Here is a 13,369-nt window from a genome sequence, read left to right as displayed (position 1 = left end):
AGTATTTTTGAAGTGCAATCGCTGTTGTTATGTAAAAAACACAGCAGCCAAATTGTGCATAGCAAATTCCTTACAAATAGCAATGAGATAATGACCAGGTAATCTGTTTTAGTGATGTTTGTTGTGGGATAAATATGGGCTAGGACAGTGGGATAAACTCATCTGCTCTTCTTCAAAATAGTACTGTGGGATCTTTTACATCCAGCTGAGAGGGCTGACGGGGCCTCGGTTTAACATCTCATCCGAAAGACGTCACCTCCAACAGTGCAGCCCAACGCAGTACTGCACTGAAGTGTCAGCCTAGATTATGCGCCCAAGTCCCTGGAGTGGGACTTGAACCCATGACTCAGGCGAGAGTGTTACGCAATGAGCGATGACTGACACCATGGTAAGCATCTAAATAGCATAATGATAGGAAAAGCTCTAGTTGTGCCCTCTTCTCCCTCCACATAGACCGCTCACACTCTTTGAGGACAAGCAACACATTCTAGGCCTCCAGCGTTTCCCCTTAGAACACAACGGCAGCGTAATTTGGGAGGCAAAACCAGGCTGACCATGAGCAAGCTCCAGAGATGCAGCCAGTAGCACTTCCCTGTCAGGAACCAGGTTCCAAGAGATGAGGAACGCTTCAATCCCACGAGCCTTTAGTAGAGTATAAGCAGAGAACCATCTCTCGCAATCCTGGTCCTAAGGTGGTACCTAGAAGAAGCACGAGAATATGTTTTTTAAAAAAGGCACCCAGGAGAACATGTTGTTAAGACAGAGTAGGTTGCTTGTGTGCACTTTATAATTTACTACAGTAAAATAGAATGTGTACTGACATGGTACTTTGTTATTGATGGAGCTTAGAGTCATACAGGGAAGTGGGGAAGCTTTGTGGTGCTGTTGTCTCCACTTAGGTGATGATGACTGGCAGTCATTTAGAGGGCTGATGTGTTATCATGTGGTCAAATGGGTAGTGGTTTGAAGAAATGTCCCTTTATTTGAAATTGGGCAAGAATGATGTCAGGATGTGATATGAAAGGTAGACTGTGTTTCACAGAAGAGAAGCTTTCAGTGATTGCATGTGCTGTGCTATCTCTTGCAGTAAACTCTGCCTGAGTCACCTTTGCTCCAAACTGTGGTGCTCTTCGTCCTCCTCCATAATGGCATACATATGCTGTAGCTGGTCCTGAGAACCCCTGATTGTGGGTAGATACTGAGGTGAGGAGGGCGGGGGATCCGAAAATCTTCTGGTGGTATGACCCTGTGAGAAGCAAGTACTGTGTGTTGGCAGAATGGCAAGAAAATACTTTAAAAAGCATTTCTATGCTGTAGAAATCAGTGTTTAAAGTTACCAGATTCCTCAAGCTTATAATCTCCTTACTTATACCAGACAATCCCCGGCAGCTGCTGCATCTCATAAATTTCAGTCTAAGTTACCCACAGTGTATTAACAGTGCAAGCTGTGGAAACTCATAGCTGCTACACCACAGGCTCTCACTCTGATATATGCAGATGAGACCAGTGGTACTCAGCGGTTCACAGGAAGGCTCAAAAACACATCTGGTTCACTAATGTCCTTTAGGGAAGGAAATCTGCTGTCCTTACCCAGTCTGGCCTATATGTGGCTCCAGACCCACAGCAATGTGGCTGACTCTTACCTGTCCTCTGAATTGGCCTAGCAAGTAAGTTGTACTAAACCGCTATGACAAAGTATAATAAGAATAAAACCAGGTGGACCACCTAGGCATTGGATTCAAACACAACAAAGGCACACCCAGCCCAGTCAACCCTGCAAAGGCCTCCTCACTAACATCTGGGCTTGTGCCAAAATTGAGAGAGGTGTCCCACAGACTAGTCAAGCAACAGCCTGATATAGTCACAGAATCATACCTGTCAGCCAACATCCCAAACTCCTCCAACACCATCCCTGGATATGCCCTGTCCCACCGGCAGGACAGACCCACCAGTGGTGGCGGCACAGTGGTATACAGTCGAGAGGAGGTGGCCCTGGGAGTCCTCAACATTGTCTCCGGACAGCATGAAGTCTCATGGCATCAGATCAAACACAGGCAAGGAAACCTCCTGCTGATTACCACCTACCGCCCTCCCTCAGCTGATGAATCAGTACTCCTTGAAGTTGAACACCACTTGGAAGGGTAGGGGACTTCAATGTCTATCACCAAATGTGGCTCGGTAGCACCACTACTGACCGAGCTGGCTGAGTCCTAAAGGACATAACTGCTAGCCTGGACTTGCGGCAGGTGGTGAGAGAACCAACATGAGTGAATAACGTACTTGACCTCGTCCTCACCAATCTACCTGTCGCAGATGCATCTGTCCATGACAGTATTGGTAGGAACGACCATCGCACAATCTTGTGGAGAGGAAGTCCCACCCTCACACTGAGGACACCCTCCATCGTGTTGTGTGGAACTACCACCGTGCCGAATGGGATAGATTCAGAACAGATCTAGCAGTTCAAAACTGGGTATCCACCAGGCGTTGTGGACCATCAGCAGCAGCAAAATTGTATTCCACCACAATCTGCAACCTCATAGCCCAGCATATCCCTCACTCTACCATTACCACCAAGGCAGGAGACCAACCCTACTTCAATGAGGAGTACAGAAGAGCATGCAGGTCCAGCACTGGGCGTACCTAAAAATTAAGTGCCAACCTGGTGAAGCTACAACACAGGACTACATGCATGCTAAACAGCAGAAGCAGCATGCTATAGACAGAGCTAAGCAATCCCACAACCAATAGATCAGAGCAAAGCTCTGTAGTCCTGCGTATCCAGTTGTTAATGGTGGTGGACAATGGAACAACTAACGGGCAGAGGAGTCTTCATGAACATCCCCATCCTCAATAATTGCGGAGCCCAGCACGTGAGTGCAAATGATAGGGCTGAAGGGTTTGCAACCATTTTCAGCCAGAAGTGCCGAGTGGATGATCTATCTCGGCCTACTCCTGAGGTCCCCACCATCACAGAAGCCAGTCTACAGCCAATTCGATTCACTCCACGTGATATCAAGGAACAGCTGAGCGCACTGGATACAGCAAAGGCTATGGGCCCTGACAACATCCCAGTTGCAGTGCTGAAGATATGTGCTCCGGAACTAGTCGCGCCTCTAGCCAAGCTATTCCAGTACAGCTACAACACTGGCATCTACCCAACAAGGTGGAAAATTGTCCAGGTATGTCCTGTCCACAAAGAGCAGGAAAAATCAAAACCAGCCAATTGCCGCCCCATCAGTCTACTCTCAATCATCAGCAAAGTGATGGAAGGGGTCGTTGATCATGCTATCAAGTGGCACTTACTCACCAATAACCTGCTCACCGATGCTCAGTTTGGGTTCAGCCAGGACCATTCGGCTCCAGACCTCATTACAGCCTTGGTCCAAACATGGACAAAAGAGCTGAATTCCAGAGGTGAGTTGAGAGTGACTGCCCTTGAAATCAAGGCAGCATTTGACCAAGTGTGGCATCAAGGAGCTCTATTAATACTGAAGTCAGTGATAATCAGGGTTGAAAACTCTCCACAGGCTGGAGTCATACCTAGCACAAAGGAAGATGGTTGTGGTTGTTGGAGGCCAATCATCTCAGCCCCAGGACATTGCTGCAGGAGTTCCTCAGGGCAGTGTCCTCGGCCCAATCTTCAGCTGCTTCATCAATGACCTTCCCTCCATCATAAGTTCAGAAGTGGGGATGTTAGCTGATTATTGCACAGTGTTCAGTTTCATTCGCAACTCCTCAGATAATGAAGCAGTTCCTGCCCGCATGCAGCAAGACCTGGACAACATTCAGGCTTGGGCTGATAAGTGGCAAGTAACATTTGCATTACACAAGTGCCAGGCAATACCTATCTCCAACAAGAGAGAGTCTAGCCACCTCTCCTTGACATTCAATGGCATTACCATTGTTGAATCCCCCACCATCAACATCATGGGGGGTCACCATTGACCAGAAACTTAACTGGACCAGCTACATAAATACTGTGGCTACAAGAGCAGGTCAGAAGCTGGATATTCTGCAGGAAATGACTCACCACCTGACTCCCTAAAGCCTTTCAACCATCTACAAGGCACAAGTCAGGAGTGGGGGTGGGGTTTGGTGGGGGGGGGCTGCACAACCCATTCACAGTTTCGCACATGCGCATACGCAAAATTTAACATTGAAAAAACCGGAACCGATCTGCGCGAGGGAACGTTGGTCAGGAGTGTGATGGAATATTCTCCACTTGCCTGGATGTGTGCAGCTCCAACAACACTCAAGAAGCTCAACACCATCCAGGACAAAACAGCCCGCTTGATTGGCACCCCATCCACCACCTTAAACATTCACTCATTCCATCACTGGCACACCGTGGCTGCAGTGTATACCATCTACAAGATGCACTGCAGCAACTTGCCAAGGCTTCTTCGACAGCACCTCCCAAACCCATGACCTCTTCCACCTAGAAGGACAAGGGCAGCAGGCGCATGGGAACACCACCACCTCCAAGTTCCCCTCCAAGTCACACACCATCCTGACTTGGAATTATATTGCCGTTCCTTCATCGTTGCTGGGTCAAAATCCTGGAACTCCCTCCCTAACAGCAATGTAAGAAGTCACACAACACCAGGTTATAGTCCAACAGTTTTATTTTAGTTGGCTTGTTCTCTCTACACAGATGCGGCCGGACCTGCTGTGATTTCCAGCAAAGAAAATGTTTGTCTGTTTTTTGTTTTTCATATAGACCCCAGCATCTGCAACATTTGACCCCTTGTGACCCCACCTCATTGTTCTTTGATGTAATGTTTTCCTGACTGACCTGTTTGGACACCATTCACACCTTTGATTGCTGTGATTATCTCTCTGCCGAGGTGTGATAAATGGCAGTTAGAAAGATTACCTGTAATCATCTGGCATTATTCTCTGACTATATAATCTGTGTCTTTAGGCATCTCTCCACTTCACCTGATGAAGGAGCAGCGCTCCGAAAGCTTGTGATTTCAAATAAAACTGTTGGACTATAACCTGGTGTTGTGTGACTTCTTACATTTGTCCACCCCAGTCCAACACCGGCATCTCCACACCATAACAGCAATGTGGGAGTATCTTCACCACTCAGACTGCAGCAATTCAAGAAGGTTGCTCACCAACACCTTCTCAAGGGCAGTTAGGGATAGACAATAAATGCTGGTCTTGCCAGTGATGCCCTCATCCCGTGAATGAATTAAAAAAATGCGAGGGAACTTGGGGAAAGCAATTTATAGGCACACAAGTAGTAGAAATGACTTCCATCCAACATTGCTTCACCACTAATACATTGCTAATGTGCTAATGTGAGGGAATTCACCCCCATTACCTTATGGACACATTTATATGAAATTCCTCTCCCTGCTATTTTAATAGAGCCATTCACCTACATAGAGCACAATTGTACAAATTCCAGTCCAGCCTCTTGATTTCTTTCTCGCTTTTATTTTTGTATTGACCTATCTTATGTTCTTTCTATTTTTACCACAATCTGTTGATTTTCAAAGTTAATTTAAAACAAGAATAATGAATGATGATATCCTGAATAAAACAACTTTGTAGACCTAACTGATGCAGTAAATCCATTGTGCACCCTTAATTTAAAGTTAATCTTGAGCTAGCACCATTTATTTAAATTAGAACCATAGAGGTTTACAACACAGAAGGAAGTTGTTTGGCCCATCATGTCTCTGTTGGCTCTTTGCTGGAGCAATGCAAAACTAATCCCACTGCCTCACCTTTTCCCAATAGCCTTGTATATTCCTCTGCTTCAAATATTTATAACATTTTCCCTTAAAAAGATGCAGTGCTCTATCACTCAGCAACTTCCTGTGTCAAAGCATGCCATGCCCCAACAAGCCTCTACATAAAGAAATTTCTCCTAACCTCTCTTTTCACTTACATAGTGACCATGTTAAATTAATGCCCACTCATTACTGACTCTCCAACCAGTATAGAAAATAGTATTTTCCTATTTACGTTATCAAAACTCATCAGAATGTTAAAAACATCCAATAAATTCCCTCTTAGCCTTCTTTGTTCCAGTGGAAATAGTTCCAGTATCTGAATTCTCTCCTCATAAATTCTACCACTGAGTCATTTATTAAAGCCTACACCAAAATATGCAGAATCCGGAATCTGCAAAATCAACTATATTGCCAAATTGTTGCATGATGTGTTCCATAAAATAATATCCTGAGCTGAATGGATAATGTAAGGAATATGACTGAGAATCAACTCATGATATAATTAGTGGAACAGTTGTTTGATAGCAAGTGTAATAATAGATATTTTACACTAAATATTAATTTATATTCAGGTTTTAAAATCTTTAAATATTTCAGTATAATTAAAATAGTTTTGTTGAGGAATATATTGGTTACTTGGGACCCAGGAGTGAGGTCAAGGCCCAGGAGCGAGGACAAGGCCCAGGAGCGAGTTAGGGACCCAGGAGCGAGGACGGGGCCGAGGAGCGAGATCGGGACCCAGGAGCGAGGTCAGGATCCAGGAGCGAAGACGGGAACCAGGGGCGAGGATGGGGGCCCAGGAGCGAGGCCGAGGCCCAGGAGTGGCACAGTGTGGACCAGTAGTGGGGTCGGGAGGACCACACTGCAGCCTATGAAACCCAGGCAGAGAGGACCTGTGGGAAGGAGGGAGGAGGACAGTAGGAGTATGTTTGTGTGTGTATGCTAGGCCGTTGTAGCAGAGCTTGGTCTCCAATCATCCTGGATCCCCTTGCCATTGGACCAAGACCTTGCTCTGTCAAGCCCGTGTGGTAACTGGTGTGCAACGGCCACCCCACGTTAAAAGAATTTACGCACAGGCATCTTCCACCCTTTAAAATGAAGTTCGGGACCTGGAACGTTAGGACCCTCATGGACAACCCCAACAGCGACAGACCAAAACGCCATACTGCTACCACCGTCTGCCCCACGTTGGACTCATCAGTCACCTGAGAACTCATTTTTAGTGTGGAAGCAAGTCAGCCTTGGTTCCGAGGGACTGCCTAAGAAGAAGAAGAAGAAGAAGAATTGGTTACTTAGGTTGGGGGCTTCTGTAGTGTCCGTGTGTTGAATAAGACACTGAAGACAGGAGTTGGTTCATAGGTGTTTATTAAGCAAAGTCTGGGGGGGTTCTAACGGATATACACAATATACAGGCTTATATAGCCCGAGTGGCCATTACCGGCATTACAGCACACCTGGGGCTCTTAAAGGCACATACACTACAATTCCTCCCCTTTTAGCTAACCAGTACATCATATTTTAAGTAATTATTAATTACATGTTATAAGAAAAATAATATACACATTGCTGTAGTTAATTAATTATAAGTCAGTCTCTCAGGAGGCTTCCTGACTCGGTCCGGATAACGCCTCGGGGGTGTAGTAGTTTCTGGTGGTGTAGTAGGTTCTTTTGGCCAGGCTGATTCGGCTTGAATGCCAGTGTCGGGTTCATCGGGTTCCAGTATCACCGGATCGGAGGTAGATATGGGTATCTCTACTTCATCGTTAGACGTATAGAGTTGTGGTGTAGGTTGTCCCTTTTCGGATGACTCTTTATGATTTGGTCAGCATGGCGCCTTATTATGCTTTCTCCGATGTCCACGGTATACATCAGTGGTCCTAGTCATGTGCAGATAGTTCCAGGCTGCCATTTCTCGGTACGGTAGTCCCGGGCCAAAACTTGTTGACCTATCTGGAAGGTTCTAGTTGGCCTTTCATTCATGCCTTGAAACTGCCGGTTCTCCACGTCCCTTCTGATGTTGGGCTTGACCAAATCCAGCCGGCATCTTAGGTTTCTATTGAAGAACATCATGGCGGGAGTTTGGTTGGTAACCATATGTGTTGCATTCCTGTATGCGAATAAGAAGTTATCCACCTTGTGCTGAAGTTTTATGTCTTCATTACCCATGGCCTTTATGGCCTTCTTGAAGGTCTGGACAAACCTTTCAGCCAATCCATTGGTGGCGGGATGGTATGGGGCGGACGTGTAGTGCTTAACCCCATTGTTTTTTAAGAACTTTCTGAATTCTTCGGACACAAATTGCGGTCCATTATCAGAACATATCTGTTCCGGCAGCCCATTCCTGGCAAATATGGTCCTTAATACTGTGATGGTTTTTTCCGTGGTGGTGGAGGACATCTTTATTACCTCCGGCCACTTGGAGTGTGCATCGACCGCGATTAAGAACATTGAGTCCATAAATGGACCAGCAAAGTCGATGTGCACCCTTTGCCAGGGAGATGAGGGCCACTCCCATGGATGTAGAGGGGCTTGTGGTGGAGCGTTTTGGACCTTTTGGCATCCTAGGCAGCTCTTGGTCATTTCTTCGATGTCTCCATCGATACCTGGCCACCATACAAACGCCCTAGCTAGGTTCTTCATTTTCACTCCACCCAGATGCCCCTCGTGAAGCTCCTTTAGCACTTTATCCTGGAGTTTGGGTGGAATCACCACTCTGGATCCACACATCAAGGTTCCTCGGCACACTGACAGCTGTTCTCTTCTTTGCGAGAATGCTGGCAACAGTGGTTCGCCATGTGCTGGCCATCCCTTCACTGTTAAATCGTAGACCCGTGAGAGAGTCGGGTCATTTCTCGTCTCCCTTTCAATAGCAGAATTTGTTACTGGTAGACATTCCACTATGGTAGAGTGGAACATCTCTACTGGGTCTACTGTAGGTGCCTCTTCTACCATTGGCAACGGTAGGCGCGATAAACCATCAGCATTCCCATGCTGTTTTGATCCTTTGTATTCTATGTTGTATTGGTGTGCCCCTAGAAAAAGGGACCACCTTTGTAGCCTTTGCGCTGTCATAATGGGAACACCCTTTTTATGGTTGAATATGGAGATGAGGGGTTGATGGTCAGTCAACAAGGTAAATTTTTGTCCGTGTAGGTAATGGTTGAATTTCTTCACTCCCCATATCAGGCTGAGTGCTTCCCTGTCGATTTGGGCATAGTTACGCTCAGCTGAGTTTAATGAGCGTGACGCAAAAGCTATCGGCCGTTCTGAGCCATCAGGGAATTTATGGGATAATACTGCTCCTATGCCGTAAGGGGATGCATCGCACGCCAGTCTGATTGGCAGTGATGGGTTGTAATGAGCCAAAACTTCTTTGGATGTGATTAAGTCTTTGCATTTATGGAAGGCACGTTTACAGTCTTCGTTCCATTTCCAAATCACTCCTGTTTGTAGAAGTTCATTAAGAGGGTGTAGAAGAGTTGATAAGTTCGGTAAAAATTTATGATAGTAATTTATTAATCCCAGGAACGACCTTAATTGTGAAACATTTTCAGGTGCTGGGGCTTTTATGACCGCTTCAATTTTTTCAGGTGACTTATGCAACCCTTCCTTATTAATTATGTGGCCACAATATGATATCTGATTTTGGAAAATTTCGCACTTGGGGCAATTTGCTCGTAGGCCCCATTCTCTCAGCCTAGTGAGCACCTGCTCCAAATTGGCAAGGTGCTCGTTGTCATTTTCTCCTGTTATAAGGATGTCGTCTAGGTAGCATTGAGTCCCCGGAATCCCTTGCAGGACTTGCTCCATAGCTCTTTGCCAGATAGCTGGAGCTGATGCTACTCCAAAAAACCGGTCGATTGTACTGGTACAGGCCTTTGTGTGTGTTTATCGTGAGATACTTTTTAGAGTCCTCCTCAACCTTCATCTGTAGATATGCCTGTGCCAAGTCAATTTTGGTGAAACGTTTCCCTCCGGATAGTGAGGCGAAAATATCTTCTATCCTCGGAAGAGGATACTGTACTGTGTGAAGGACCGGGTTTACAGTCACCTTGAAGTCTCCACAGATGCGAATTTTTCTCTGTTCTTCAGGTTTATCATTATTCAATGCTTTTTTCATGACTGGAACGATGGGTGTTGCCCACTCGCTCCAATCTATTTTGGATAATACGCCTGCCATTTCCAAATTCTCCAGCTCTGCCTCGACTGCTGGACGAATTGCATATGGCACCGGTCTTGCCTTAAAAAATGTGGGAATTGCTGCATCTTCCACTTTTATTGAGGTGGTGATGCCTTTCAAGGTTCCTAGTTTCTCTTGAAACACTGCTTTGGCGTTGGCCAAGATGTCTTTTAATCGTTCAGGTATGATGTCATCATTGATTTTTTTCTTACTGGTCACCGTCAGTGCCTGAATGGAGTGCCAGTCTAAACGTATCTTTCTGATCCATTCACGTCCCAACAACGGTGGACCACCATCTTGTAGAATGTATAAATACAACTTTTGTATTTCTTTGCTGTTGTATACAACAGGCACCCTTATTTTTCCTTTGGGGTATACTTTCTGCCCCGTATATGTTTTTAAGATAATGGATGTGTCTTTTAGAGGTATATGCGAAAATAGCCTCTCGTAATCCCGTCGATTTATTACGGTTAGAGCTGATCCTGTATCTAGCTCCATTTTAACTGGGGACCCTGCTATCATGAGGGTAACCCAAATGGTTTGGTAATCATCTTTGGCAAGTACATTATGTAATTTGAGACAGCTTAGTCTCTTGTTTTTGGAGTCGCTATCGCTCTTCTGGTCTTCGGAGCTACTGTCCGTCATCATTTGTACCTTCCTGTACTTTCCTTTATTGATTTTTTTTTTTCTGTCTGTGGATTTATTTTGTCCAGATCGGCATACCCGTGCAATGTGTCCAATCTTTCCGCATTGCCTGCATGCTTTGTCCTTGAACCAGCAGTCCCTCTGGTTATGGGTGGGTCTGCCGCAGCGATAACATCTTTCGAAACCCTGTGTCATTTCATGGGTGCCGAAGTCCTGTGTCTTTTGTTGTATCTCTGCAGCTCCTCTTGCTGCTGCTTCGTATGATACAGCCATACTGAAAGCTTTGTCCAATGTTAAATCTTTTTCAGAAAGCCGCCTTTTTTGTGTTCCTTCACTTAAGAGACCGCAGACGAATTTGTCTCGAAGATAATCTGCTAGTCCTGCCCTGAATTGGCAGTACTTTGATAGCTTTCTTAATTCGGTTAGGTAATCAGCATTACTTTCATTCTTGTGTTGATTTCTCTTGAAGAATTTGAATCGTTCCGCTATCAGCAGCGGTGTTGGGTTTAAGTGCTCCTGCAGGGTATCAACAATTTCTTTAAAATTCTTGTCCTTTGGTTTGGCTGGAGTGATTAAATTTCGTAAAAGCCCGTATGCCTTTGCGCCCATTAGGTTCAGCAGTACTGAAGCTTTCTTTTCATCTTCTATTCCATTTGCAGTGCAATATACCTCTACTCTTTCCACGTATGTGGTCCAATCCTCTATTTCGCTATCAAAAGCATCAATATTGCCAGACTTAGGCATTTCAGAAAAGATATGGCGCTTCCCGCGCTTTTCTTTCTTTTCTGCAGCAAAGATATGGCGCTTCCCGCGCTTTTCCGCCACTGCTGCCGATAACAACGCTGTTTCCCGCGGTTTCCATTTTTTTTAATTTTATTTTTTTTATTTATTTACCGTTGGAGACTCGTTCCCGCCGGACTTTCTCTCCAGGTCTGAACGCTGACCTGCTTGCCGTGACGGCCGTCTCCCGAGTGCTCCCTCCCAGTCCGTTATTGCTTGCCTCTGATTTCGCTGCCTGTCTCAGCTGTAGAGCCAGCCGCTGGAGCCCCAGCCTGACGCCCAGGAAGGATTAGCGCAGTACCTGCCACCAGCTTGGCCAGCTGGTGAAACCACAGCTTCTCTCACTTTCTTGAGTCTTCTGGACGCCCGAGGAATCGATGTCCTTGAGGTGCTGCCGAATTGCAGGTAAGTCCGTTTCCACTTCGTCGCCACTGTAGTGTCCGTGTGTTGAATAAGACACTGAAGACAGGAGTTGGTTCATAGGTGTTTACTAAGCAAAGTCTGGGGGGGGTTCTAATGGATATAACCAATATACAGGCTTATATAGCCCGAGTGGCCATTACCGGCATTACAGCACACCTGGGGCTCTTAAAGGCACATACACTACAGCTTCAAACATCTCGTGTAAATTATTTCTAGAATCATATATACAAAGATTAGTAGTTGAAGTGTACTAAAAGCTGAATTAATTTATAATTGTACAGTAATGTAAATTAATAATTTGCTTTGATTGAGTAGTTTAATTGAAATGAGTAAGTTTGATTTGTAAAATCATCTTTTAATTGTGCCAGGGTGAACGAGGAGTTCCAGGTTTTCAAGGAGTATCTGGACCACAAGGCCCTAAGGTAAGTAATGCAGAAGATTTCTTAATCCTTTCATATTGCAGGACACTAACTTATTATGTTTATAACTGTAATGTTACAAAAAGCTATATTGAACAATGGAAGCATAACTAAATCACTTATAAGCTCTCTTGCCTCTTCTCCTTCATCTGAATTAACATGAGGGCAATTTTGTTTAAGGCAAAACTAAAATGATTGGTTTCAGAAATTGATGCTTGCAAGTTAGATTCTTAGGCTGATACAGAAATCCACTTTCTACAATTGTCAGCAAATCATCTTAGCTGTTTACAGTAACAATACCCTTTTGGGCCAAAGCACCAGGTCTCCCCCTTGTCCTCAGACCTTGCCACAGATCAAAACTTACTGCAATAACAGCAATTCCAAGTGGTGTGGATACACAGTACCATAATATACAGATCCACTTAAGTTGGCACCATTTAGAGACAATCTATTGCTTAGAGGCAGATTTCCCTCCCCCACCCATCCTAGCCAGTAATGCAAAGGAGATTGAGTATTTTTTCCAAATATATTCAGTTACTGTAGCTGCAATGTCTGCCAGTGTTAACTACCAATAAATAATTACACACAAGCCTTCTGGACATCAATAAACATTCCAGGACATTTATTAGCTGCACTCTGTTTATTAATGACGGCCTGCTGTTGTAGTTGAAAACATTTAAGTCCTTTGAATTCTACATATAATTACATACTTAATCAGAATGGAATAGAATCTTTTGTCAATAAAAGTATATACTGCAGACCTGAAGAGGCCTATTTAATGATGCTCTGCAAAGGAACAACTCCTATCGAGTGATCTTGTAATTTTATTGTTGAGAACTGTTATTTTATTATCAGACACATTTCTTGTTGAATACTACACATTTTATTTGCATTTCAGGGTCCTACAGGTTTCAAAGGACAACCAGGCCTGCATGGTTTCGAGGGTAAAAAGGTACATGTGAAATCATTTAACATTTTTTAAGATAAAAACTTTTAACCTATTGCTTCAAAAATATAGAATTAAATATTTAAAACTGATTTTAATACCATTTTTTGTTCAAGGGTGCAATAGGTGACAAAGGTTCTCATGGTTATCCTGGATTACGTGGACCTCCTGTAAGTTTAAATGAACAAATGTTTGATGCTGAAATTTATCAGCGTAAAGTGTA

The 13,369-nt window shown here is 44.6% G+C and overlaps 1 protein-coding gene across 1 annotated transcript in view; it reads left to right on the top strand.

Annotated features, from left to right (window-relative positions):
• col21a1 (collagen, type XXI, alpha 1) overlaps window positions 1–13,369 on the top strand; it is a 639,396-nt gene that overhangs the window by 339,493 nt on the left and 286,534 nt on the right. Inside the window, exons 13-15 of the mRNA XM_085996520.1 lie at window positions 12,150–12,203; window positions 13,099–13,152; window positions 13,263–13,316. Of these exons, the coding sequence (XP_085852646.1) occupies window positions 12,150–12,203; window positions 13,099–13,152; window positions 13,263–13,316 (162 nt within the window). The remainder of the gene's footprint in view (window positions 1–12,149; window positions 12,204–13,098; window positions 13,153–13,262; window positions 13,317–13,369) is intronic.

This window comes from Somniosus microcephalus, chromosome 9 (assembly GCF_052327205.1).
Source record: "Somniosus microcephalus isolate GS21.2 chromosome 9, FLI_Smic_1.0, whole genome shotgun sequence".
NCBI lineage: Eukaryota > Metazoa > Chordata > Chondrichthyes > Squaliformes > Somniosidae > Somniosus > Somniosus microcephalus.
This window is presented reverse-complemented; position numbering and strand designations above follow the sequence as displayed.